This window comes from Oreochromis aureus, linkage group 3 (genome assembly GCF_013358895.1).
Source record: "Oreochromis aureus strain Israel breed Guangdong linkage group 3, ZZ_aureus, whole genome shotgun sequence".
Classification (NCBI taxonomy): Eukaryota; Metazoa; Chordata; class Actinopteri; order Cichliformes; family Cichlidae; genus Oreochromis; species Oreochromis aureus.
In genome coordinates this window covers 54,168,407-54,180,523 of record NC_052944.1, presented here as the reverse complement: position 1 = coordinate 54,180,523, position 12,117 = coordinate 54,168,407, and the positions used below count along the sequence as shown (strand labels likewise).

Here is a 12,117-nt window from a genome sequence, read left to right as displayed (position 1 = left end):
TAAAGAACCATCTACAAAATAAAAAGGTTCTTTGACGTATGATGGTTCTTTAAAGAACCACAGAGACATCTGAAAAACCATTTAAGAACCATAATTTTTCTGAGTGTAGACCGCCCCTTGCTGCGCAACATGGAACACTGCAAGATTTTCTCTGAGGGAGATCCATACATGCTACATACAGTTTACAACTAAATACATATGATTTAGTTGTAAATTGTCTCTTCTCTCTTGCTCTTGACGAAGGTGGTCGCACTTTTCTCCTCCTCTCCTCTCCCTTAGCTTCCCTGCTTAGCCTCTTGTGTCCTTGTCTAGTCTCGTGTTTTTTCATTACTTTTTCCCTGGAACACTCTCTCACAGTCTGTTCTGTAAAACCTAAAAGAGGAATTATGGATTTGATCATCTGGTCCCTGAATGCAATTGACACCCTTTTCTCAACGAGAAGTCTGGGCTCGGGTGAGCCTGAGTGTCCTGGAGGTACTTTCCCTGCCGGATACACGATGGATGGGTGGCAGAAATGGAGGCTCGTGTGCCTGGCGGGACTGTCGATCAAAGACGCTGAAGATATCTACCTATTCGGAACCATGATAACAGGGTTCTTGCTGATTGGAGCTGGCTCGGCCCTGGCTTATCGAAGAATTAAGAAAGCGGAACCGGCTGTTCAAACCCCCACAAGGCTGCCCGCTGGGATTGAAACGATGGGACGAGGCATGAGTTTCTCAAAATGGGCTCATTGAGTGCAGCATGGATAAGATCTTGGACAAGCTTACGGCTGCCGTGAATACTCAGAATAAGACCTCTGAGTGGAGACTGGATCACATCTTGGAGAAGCTCACTGCGGTCGTGAGTTCTCAGAATCTGCTCTTTGAGCACAAGAATGACAACATCACGGAGCGTAAGGTTGATAACCTCATGGAGAAGCTCACGGCTCTCCAACGGGAGATTGAGAGACCAGTGTCGGACTGTTAGAACAGCTTTGAAATTCATATGAGTTGTTCGCACTAAAGTAAAAACCACCATCACTTCATGCGGAGACCCCTTCGGCGCCAGCTGTGGTCTCAAGGCTGGAGCTGAACAACAACACCCTGATAACGACTGTGTTTAGACTGTTCTTCCCATTCTATGCAAGGCCACCTGGGTCGGCTGGAAGACTGTTTACTTAGCCTGGCAGGGCGAAGGACACTGTCTCAGCTGAACTCTGGACACACACACACACACATACACACACACACAGACACAGACATATATGCACATGCAGATATACACTCATCCCCCCTCCCCCCTCGAAACGCCTTCGACGCTCATTCCCTTCCGATGCTGACGGTGGATCAAGGAGACCAGCGCTTATGCTGCAGGCCCGGATGTACTGTCTACATTGGCTGTCTCTCACCCTTTACCCACCCCTGTTGCTTGTCATGTGTTTCTTTGGTGTATTAAGAGTTTTTTTCATGTGCTATGTGCAGAGGTGTTTTTCTGTTCTCAAACTGATCTCCTGTTGGAGCTCAGTCTGGGGAGTTATTTTTCTCCTTATCTTTCCTCATGTTGTGCATTTTCCATGTTATACCTCTCTGACCTGTCTTCCCCATGTGATGTTTGTGTAATGTATGTATGGTCGGAAGGGTAAGATGGCGCTGGCACGGCTGGCAGCCTTAACCCAATTTCCCTCGGGATGAATAAAGTATGATCAATCAGTCAATCAATCAGTCAATATGGATTTTATTTTATTGGTATTAAAAATATAAAACTATAAAATATATATTTTTTGTTTTAGGTTTTATTATTTCAAAAGTAAAAACAAGAAAAAAAATGCACTTGATGGTTGAGAGACATTTTTCAGTACAAAGAAAGTCACAGCTCAAATGTGTGTACACAAAAGCATGTTTATAGAGAAGAAGCAGTGATGTGGCTACTTAAAGAAACTTAGAAAATGAAACTTAAAAAAAACCTTAGGAACTTAAAAATAAAACACTCAGAATGAATGAAGCACATTAGTGTCTTTCTATTTTCTATTTATACTAATTGCCATCATTGTCGGTATTGTTTCCTGTATCATGAAAGTTACATTTACATGTGGGTGAAGATGTTGTTGCAACTCTGATTTCCCCACAGTGAAGAAGTCCCACCAGCAGAAGCAGGAGAACCACCATCATGATGGTGAACACAGTCTGTAAGATGAGATAAATATGACATCCCAGGCTCTGAGGAGGGATCTGTCTCAGTTTCTGTGTGATCGCCTGCATAGATGATAAGAATTAATAAGCTGTGTTCACCTTGGTTAATTACTTAATTAATTAATATCTACATTTCATACAGGCAAAGGCCTCAACAACTGCCAGAACCTGCAGTTCCTCTATCGTCCACTTGAGTTGTTCAAAGGTGAATAAACCCCCATAGACTGCCAAACTGTTAAAATGCCCAACGAATGGCCAACTAAAGAAATATTTTTATGGGCTTGAATAAAAACATTGTTTCTAACTTTCTTTAGGGTTTCTTTCTCATGGTGAGCTCAACCCTGGTAATTTTATGTATTCTCATAACTGAATCCACAGGCGAGAGGGGAATATAATCATGTTTTTAGCCTGTTTGGTGTTTACTATCCATGACAGAATTGGGGTGTTTTTGGTGGTTTATGGCATCTGATCTGAAGAGAAAATTATGTAAGGAGTGGTGCGCCTGAGTCTATGTGTGAATGACTGCAGAAATGATAGAAATTAATTAATTAGTTCTGTTAACCGTCGTTAGTTACTTAATGTTGTACAATTCTGGCAAATTCAAGGACTGAAAAATTGCCAGAAACTGCATTTCATCTAATGTCATTTTGAATTAAGTAAATCAATATCCAAAGATTAGACTGTTAAAATGGCCAGCTAACAACTACACAAACATGTCAATAGGCTAGTACAAAGCACTCTTTTGGTCTATTACCACCTTTTATACATCATATTTAGCCTCCTAGGACCTGGCGTCCACATATGTGGACATCACATTTTGGGTTATTTAGTCCAAAATACTCAATTTTGCTCTACAAGGGCCTGATATCCACTTATGAGAACATTATACTGCTACTGTTGTATCGAAATTTTATATGAATATCCTCATATGTGGCTCTCATTTTTCTTAGAAACAAATATTAGGTAAAAAAAAAAAACTGGCAATTCTTTGTTTTTACATTCATCAGGTCCCAATCAGCCCAAATATCAAAGCGAAATTAAAAATGCATGCCGTGGAAGAGTTCGGGTCCTAGGAGGTTAAATATAAATTATGTATCAAATTAAATATTGATTAATTAAATTAATGATTGACAAAATAATTATTTAACATTTAAAATCTATACAGTTATGCGCAAAATAATAGCAGTCTAACGTTACTAATGATTTTGGCAGAAATGATGATACAATATGGGAACAAATTCATGGCCAATCAGCAGACTTAACAGACATGATATGCATGCTAATTTGGGGTAATTGACTCATTCAATGAAAGGGTTGTGTTCAACTTAATAGCAGTGTGGAGTTCAGTTAGGGAGGTCATTCAATCTGTGAGGAAAGGGATGTCAGCAGATGTTGTACTTGCTGGTTTTAGCCTTTGCTCAATGAGTAAATGGGTCGTTCCAGACACTGCACTAAGAGAGAAAGAACTTTGATCAAAAAGTTGATTGGAGAGGGGAAAACACACAATGAAGTGCACAAAATAACTGACTGCACAGCGAAAAACTTCTCAAATGCTTTGAAATGCAAAAGAAAACCCAAAACAAGTGACAGAAAAAGGAATACTACCATCCACCTAGATCATAGAATAACAAGGATGGCAAAGAAGCATCCAATGATCAGCTCCAGAGAGATCAAAGAAGATCTCTGTTTATCTGTTAGTACTTCGACAATCAGAAGATGCCTATGTGAAGCCAAACTATTTGCAAGAAACCCTCACAAAGTAACACTGCTGAAAAAACACGTATTGAAAAGGTTACAGTTTAACAAAGAACACACTGACTTGCCCAAAGAGAAGAGGCGCAATACTCTGTGGACAGATGAGAGCAAGATTGTTCTTATTGGATCTGAAGGCTGCAGACAGTTTGTGAGACGACCCCCAAACACTGAATACAAGGCACAGTACACTGTGAAGACCATAAAACATGGAGGTGTAAGCTTAATGGTTTGGGGATATTTCTCATACTTTGTGGGGCCCATTTATCGCATAACAGGCACCATGGACCAGTTTCAGTACCTAAAAATACTGGAAGAGTTCATGTTGCCTTATGCTGAGGAAGAAATCCCCTTAAAATGGGTGTTTCAGCAGGACAACGGCCCCAAACACATCAGCAAGTTGGCATCCCGGTTGCAGACCAAAAAGATTGATTTCCTGAAGTGGCCAGCCCAATCCTTGGACCTAAATCTGAATGAAAATTTGTGGAGTGACCTCAAAAATTCTGTTTTTGATGCAAAACCCAAGAATGCAGAAGATCTGTGTTGTTCAGTCAGCTTGGGCTGCAATTTCTGTTAGGGTCAAATGTTAGTTGACTTCATGCCCCACAGATGTAAAGCAGTGTCAGAAATAATGGTTATACAACTAAATATTAGTTCAGTGCTTAAAGAAAAGGCAAAACCCTATTTTATTTTCAGTTTATACTGTAAATATTCCAGTTTGTAAATGAAAACGCAGACACTGCTATTTTTTTAATAACCTCATATTCTTTTTCTTCATTGTCAGTTAAAAAAAATAAAAAATAAAAGACAAAATTGTTCATGTTTTCATTTGGGATTGAATGTGCATGGCTCCCAGTGCCTTTGCATATATGAAAATAAATCTATTAGGAACATGGAAGTTTTCCTCTGTTGTTTTAAGATCACTGCTATTATTTTGCACATAACTGCATGCACATACTTTTACTCCATATGTAAATGGCCTGACTCTTAAATAGAGTACTCAAAGTGCTCTATATAACTTGCCCAGTTCGTGTCTATGTACACAAGCACCCTTTTCTATGCTTAAGTGCTTTCTAACACTTAAACTCTTAAAGACGCATTCGAGAGCAAATTGAGGTTAGTATCTTGCACAAGGATATTTTGCATGTAGACTTGGATCGAAGCACCAACCTTAACCTGCAGATGACCTGCTCTACCACCTGAGCTACAGTCGCCCCCTGCATACTGCCACAGTGGTTATTAAGATGGATTTGTATTGATTTTGTCAGAAAAAAATGTGACTAGTAAATTATTTAATCACACAAACAGAAAAATGACAAAATAGAAAATGTAATCGTGTATTTATGATTGATGCATAAATCAGCTGAGAATGACTAAAATCCACTTGAAAAAGGAAGACGAAAAAGTGTCTCACCTGTGAGACATGGCAGAGAGACAGACAGCCAGCTCTCTGGTGATTCTCCACCTCCTGAGATCTTGCACTTGTTAAATCCATGTATCCTGTGGAGCTGTTGCTGATGGGGAGTCCATCTTTGTAGAACTCAGCTGTGAAGCTGGAGGAAGTTGTCTTGTTTCTGCAGGTCAGAGTCACAGCTTCTCCCTCCATCACAGGAACAGTAGGACTCTCCAGGATCAGAGAACCAGCTGAAAAAATCAACGTGTATAAATGTATTCAATGATGTGTTTGATTATGACAACGTATTGCTTACTAAATGGAAACTTACCAGTAACACTGATGTTGATAATGTTGCTTTTCTCCCCTCCTTCAGTCTCACATATGAACTCTCCACTGTCGTCTGTATAAATATTTTTTATAGAGCAGGACGATCCTGTTGCTGTTTTCTCATTAGTGTTGCTGCATGATTTCATTTTCCCTCTCAACTTATGTAAAACATTATAATGAGAGACGCCCTCACAGTAAAAGGTTACTGGCTCATATTCAAAGAACTATAATCTGTTTGGAATGACATGAAGAAAAACTGCACCTGAGACAAAATAAAAGATTCACATTAGTTTTATTTTTCAATAACTGAAATGTGGGAGCACAGGGTAAAATAAGAAATCTCAAACTGATATAACTGATAAATGTTAATGTCAGTTTAACTAGCCAGTACTTACCAACGCTCTGATCATGTGCACAAAATGGGATCATCACACTCATTACTGAAAAGTCAAAAAGGGCTAAACTTGTAAACCTACTGATAAATGTATTTTTTATTTTCCGTCTGGCAATTTCTTATGGTTCCCGACATGAAACTTTTAAAACAACACAGTAGTTTAACAATTTTACTATCTTAAACAGATTCCTTATATTTTAGTTTTAATGCGGGAATGAAAAAAAGTACTCACTGAGTTTGATGCAGAGGGCTCTGACCTCCATAATGTCTTGCTGATTGTGAACAACAGTCTCTTCCTGTGTGGCTCATTTCTGCTGCTGAAACAACACCTTGCACTTAAAAATAGCTTTCAAAGAAGCAGTGACGCTGATGTTGTTGTCAAGCCTCAGTGTTTCAGTTCACACTCACTGGAGGGAAAAACAAACTAATGCTTCACTAAAACTTGTAACCTTTTCATGCTTCTTATGTTCACCTCATGTGCTAGCACAAAACCCAGAGTGACAGCAGTGTCTCAACACTGAAAAAAAAAAATTGCACTGCTAATGGGTTCATTGTATATGATGAAGGTGCTTGCACTTATCAGTGAATTTACCTGTTTTAAACTTAAGCTAAGATTTGCAAGTATGAGACTGTGAGTACATCAAACAGAGATACAAATGTAAACCAGAACTTTGTAGCAGAATACATTCTGGACTTTTATTTCAAATAATGATTTTTACGCAGATTTACCTCTTATTTTGAAACCCTGATGATATACACTTAGGTGAATATATGTTTTGACACGGACACAAGTTGTTTTTTAACCTGTTCACTTAAACATATTCCAGTCATAGTTATATAATGGACATGGACATAATGTGTAGACTCTCAGCTTTCATTTGAATATGATGTCCCCATTCAAACTGGATGAAGGGTTTAGCAGTTTCAGCTCCTTAACATGTGCCACCCTATTTTTAATGGGACCAAAAGTAATCGGGCTGCTGACTCAAAGGCAGGAGTGAACAATTCCTTCACTACGTCACTTTCTTTTAAGCTGATGACAGGCCTGGAGTTGATTTGAGGTGTAGTCCTTGCATTTGGAAGATTTTGCTGTGAACTGAAAATATGCGGAGCTCTCCATGCAGGTGAAATAAGTCATCCTTAAGCTGTGAAACAGGAAAAACCCATCCAAAAATGCTACAATATTAGGAGTGGCAAAATCTACAGTTAGGTACATCCTGAGGAAGTAAGCACTGGTGAACTTAATAAGACAAAAAGACCTCACAGTAGGTCTAATCACAGATTAATTTCCATGGTGCAGAGAAACCACTTTTCAAGGGTGAACCAAGTGAACAACACTCTCCAGGAGGTGTATTGATATCCAAGTGGACAATAAAGAGAAGACTACGTGAAGATAAATGCAAAGGATTCACTGCGAGGTGCAAGCCACAGAAACGATTAACCTAGAAGTAAATGTGTTCGTAGTGTCTCTTTAAACGTTTGTTTTCATGTCGGCTTGAAATAAAATATTGCCCGTTGCTGGTACTGGACCTTACTAACAAACTGTGACAACACTACGTAGGGAAGGTTTCAAGGATGAGCTGAAGGTATAGACCCACGTGATTTGCTGTAAAATGTTGTCTTGTCTCTGTGTTTTGTCAGCTCGTATATAAGACATGAGAAAACAGCACCCATCTTCACAGAAAGTGGCATGGGCATCTGACTCAGCTGCTTTCTCTCCATGCTTTCTCTGCATGGGATTAAACCACTTCAAAAATGGTTCATTGAGGGTTTGCAGTTTATTTAAAGCTTCCACAACAATATAAACTAGAAAAATTTGCATTTCCTGCGAAAATGCTGTGTGGATGCCTTAACGCTGAAGCTGTCTGCTGAAAAGCTGAAAAAGATGAAAAGTGGTGAAAAAAAAACTTTTGTGCTGAGCAGGATTCGAACTTGGCCCTCCTGGACTCAAGGCAGCTATTCATCTCACTGAGCTAAACTCATTCCCTGAAGAAAGAGGAGGAGAGACTGACAATTCTGCTAAAATGAGCAGAAGCTGCTGAGAATTGTGCTGAGAAGAGGTGAAAAGGCTGAAAATTTTGCAGAAAAGAGGTGAATCAGCAGAATTTCTGCAGAAAAGAGGTAAAGAAGCAATAAGTTGCGCTGAAAAGAGATGAATCAGCAGAATTTCTGCTCAAAAGAGTTTTTTTGTCTGAAAACAGCTGAGATTTGTGCTGATAAGAGGTGAAAGGCTGAACATTTTGCAGAAAAGAGATGAATCAGCAGAGTTTCTGCTGAAAAGAGTTTTGTTTTTCTGAAAACAGCCAAAAAAGCTGGAATTTGTGCTGAAAAGGGGTGAAAAAAATGAAAATTTTGCTGAAAAGGGGTGAAGAAGCTAAAGTATACCAAATCAAAGTATTTGTGCCAAAACATAGTGTTTCTGCCATATTGTGGTACTACTACATTACAACATGAATACGGATTAAAGATGAAAGAAACTGGCAACAAATTCCTCCACTACAAACCAGTCTGATACCACTTCTTTGCAGTGTTCACGTTTACTAAGGCACTACCCAAAAGGCGCCACAAGAGGGCACTCCAACACAAGAGATGAGGTGAATGAGCAGAATTTCTGCTGAAAAGAGGCAGAAGGTTCTGTATGTAGAAAAAGAAACACTGTTGAACCATGTGTGAAATAAATAAAGAAATGAAATGAAAGAACAACCTGGTTCTGCTCAAATTCACCAATCAGAGGTACTGCCTCAGTCTGCTTCATCAGGCTGTACTTGTTTCTGCCATGGAGCGTTAACAAGAATCTGAGGTCCATATTAGAAAAGCTGCTAAAATCATAAAAGTTTGCAGAATTGTAATAAATGAGCAATATAAATTACAGGTCTGTGATAGTGTATAAATTTGTAGTGAAAAAAAAAAAAAAACGTGGACCAAGGTGGGATTGAACCCACGACCTTTGAGCTGCAGAGCCGTGTCATTACTGATTGCGCCACCTGGAAAGGGGCGGCGGTCTGAAAGACAGATACTTGGGCAGTCAGAAAATAGATCGCGGTGAGAGGCGAAAAACGCCGTTTTTGGAGTTACAAAACGTCGTGTAACTCAAAAACTAGGAGGGCTAGCAGCATAATTCTTGTACTGGGTGAATCAGCGGACTTTGGTGTATTTTCACTGCGATTTTCATAGCTCGTTCTACCTCCGTCGCGGAGATATGACGAGAGAAGAAACGGCTTCATTTTCGGCGTTTGAAAACTGAGAGGAGGACAGATTTCCACCCCTCAAACAAACGTAATTCATTGCTCAACGGTAAGATAATTGTAAAACTGCTTCCACTGTGAGTGTCAGCAGTGTCTGAAGATATATTGGCACAAGCCTCATGTCCTAACTTTGCTTTGTTAAAGAGATATGGCAATTTGAAAATGCCTCCCATTACAGAATTTCAGCTCTGAATTTCAAAACCTCCCCATAGACTTTGAATGGGGACTTGTCAGACCTTGTGTCACTCCGAGGCAAATTGCGAAAAAACGGTAAACCTCACAATAAAGATAGTGACATTTTCTGAAAGCCAGCAAAAATACCTACGTTTTGATGTATAATTTCTGGGGTTGAGTGGAAATTGTGTGAGTAGCAAGAAGTTGTTCAGACATGAAGAGAAAATTCAGAACGGACCAGCACTCACTCTGACTTAATTGCATAGCAACCATAGCAACGCATGTATTTTCTGAAAAATCACAATTTTGCAACTGAAAACTTAAAAGAGATAAGATTAAAACGGTAGAAGATCTGAAAAAGCTGAATCAGACAGGAATAGCCCAATAATCTGAGAACATTTTAAAGTTTGAATGGAGTTTCTAGGTGAAAGCATGAGAACGTAGTTAAGTTTCAAAGACAAGCAAGTTTTAGCAGAATTGTGGAAGTTTCCCATTCATTTCAATGGGACAAATTAAAGGAAAAAAGTGTAATATTTTAAAAAGTATAACAGTAATAAACACCAAAAGATATAGCCGGAATTAGCAGAAATAGCAGAACAGTTTAGAGTTTGAACGGAGAAAATCGGCTGAAAACTGAGGGAGTAGTTCAGTGCCGAAAAACGGGGCAGCAACTTGAAGAATAAAGTTTAAAACAGGAAAACAATAGTGTGGAAGCCCTTTAGGGCATCCACACAATGACAGACTGCCACAGACTGCAGTTTCTCTAGTGTCCACTAGAGGGTAACTCTAGTAATGAGCCAGTCTAAATCATTGTTTGTCTTCTGTTAAGCAGGGGTGGATCTAGAGAAATTTTCTTAGGGTGGCATGAGGGTGGCAGAGAAACCAAATGGGGTGGCAAAATTAAAGCCTTTTTTTTCCCCAAACACATATGCAGGTGGTTACATATGGTTAAAATGATTCAAATGCAGTAAGTATACACGTTTTTCATATAAATATAGTCTATAACTTAATTATTGTCTGTAGCCCACATAATTACACACTTTAGTTACATAAAACATGTGAGTTTTGATGTTATGTACTGTATAGCCTGTATAATAAATAAATATGTAGCCCAATAAGTATAAAATCCAGAAAGCTACACAACATGGGGCGGTTCATTTACGAACACAAGTCTAACTTAAGTTTCACACTGTTTTTTGTTACAAAACAATCACATTGTTACAGCTTAAATTACACAAAATGTCAGAAATCTGCACTGTCATGAACAAAAATTTAAACCTAATTTTTCATGATTTGTTGGATTAACCCACTGAGGTCTGAAATACAACCAGACATTTCTGACTCCTTTTGAGTTTACGTTTGTATTTCACCCTCAAATTGTTTCATTTTATTTTTTCCTCCTTGCCTTGTTTGGTATCATTCTTTTCAGCTCAAATGAATTTAGTTGTTTTTTCACTGACATACTGCATTAGTACTACTATTACTATTAATAGTACTATTACTGATCTGAAATCACACAAAGAACTTAAAATGCTAGTAGTATTTTTTTACTGTAAAAAAAACCCCACAGACATGTTGAGTCAATGTTTATAACTTGAAATGCAAATATAAATTGTACATTTTGTAAACATATACAACTATTTATCTAAAAATGCAGCCAATACACCTGCGTTTTTTTTTTTCATTTTGTACAACCATTTAAAAATATTACTAAAACCAAAATGAGAGAACAATCAGGTGTTGCAATAAGATGCCCCACAAATTATGTGTCACAGTAAAAAAAAAAAAAAAAAAGTTTGTCCACCAAAAGACAGAGGAGAACAGCACAGGGATAAACCTGCGGGCATGACAACAGCAGGTGTATCACTCCGCTGGTTTTCTACTTAGTGACAGTGTTTACATTGCAAATGTGCCTTAGTGACATTCATTAGTGCCCTCACTGACACACAAAACAAAACGACTACACAACAGAACAACTACACAAGACAACACAACACACTAAGTATACACTCCACACTAAACGTCACAAATCTCCTACATCTAAAAACTCTCTCTCTCGCTCGCTCGCTCTGTCTCGCTGCCGTTACTGTCACTCCCCAAACTTTCCCTCTTCCTAAACAACAAAATCCTACGTGTTGACTTTTTCTAAATTCGACATGGTACATTTTCAATAGGAAAGAGGTGGCTTTTTTCCCTTTCTTTACTGTTTTCGCGCTGTCCTTAGAAAACGCTTAAAACACACACACACAAAAACGTGACGACAGTATTTAGTAAAAAGCGTGGCTTATATATATTATCATAACTCTGGATTTACTGGCCTGTAATTAAAATGTATATACTTTGAAGTGCGAACTTTCAATCTGGGCTGAAACAGAGACTCAGCGTGGCTGCAGCTTGTTGCTGTGTCAGCTTACATCAGTCATGTGATTTGGAGGTGCAGCGTGTCCGTGGACCACAGAGAGTTAATAACACTCACCTTGCTTCCATTTCCAGAGTGTAACATCCAACCACCTGTGTAAAATCTGAAATTCCCATGGTGTTGTTCAAAATGTGCTCTGGCACAATCATAAACATCGCTTGCTGCTGACAACAAGAAAAAAGCCGGTCCCTGCTATGGGCTGAACCATTTGTTAATGGTGGAGGGGGGGACACTATTCAGTA

At 38.9% G+C, this 12,117-nt stretch overlaps 1 protein-coding gene across 2 annotated transcripts; it reads right to left on the bottom strand.

Annotated features, from left to right (window-relative positions):
• Positions 1-1,762: 1,762 nt before the first annotated feature.
• LOC120438972 (Fc receptor-like B) lies at positions 1,763-6,350 on the bottom strand. Of its 2 annotated transcripts, XM_039609590.1 has the most exons (4): positions 6,270-6,300; positions 5,645-5,905; positions 5,335-5,564; positions 1,763-2,231 (listed from the first exon to the last, which is right to left on the bottom strand). In XM_039609590.1, exons 2-4 carry the CDS (start codon positions 5,787-5,789, stop codon positions 2,013-2,015), a joined length of 594 nt encoding a protein of 197 aa, XP_039465524.1. In that variant the 5' UTR covers positions 5,790-5,905; positions 6,270-6,300; the 3' UTR covers positions 1,763-2,012. The 2 variants fall into 2 exon arrangements, with proteins under 2 accessions (XP_039465524.1, XP_039465525.1); XM_039609591.1 differs by lacking the exon at positions 1,763-2,231 and adding an exon at positions 3,225-3,619 and having other exon boundaries at positions 5,645-6,350.
• Positions 6,351-12,117: the final 5,767 nt, after the last annotated feature.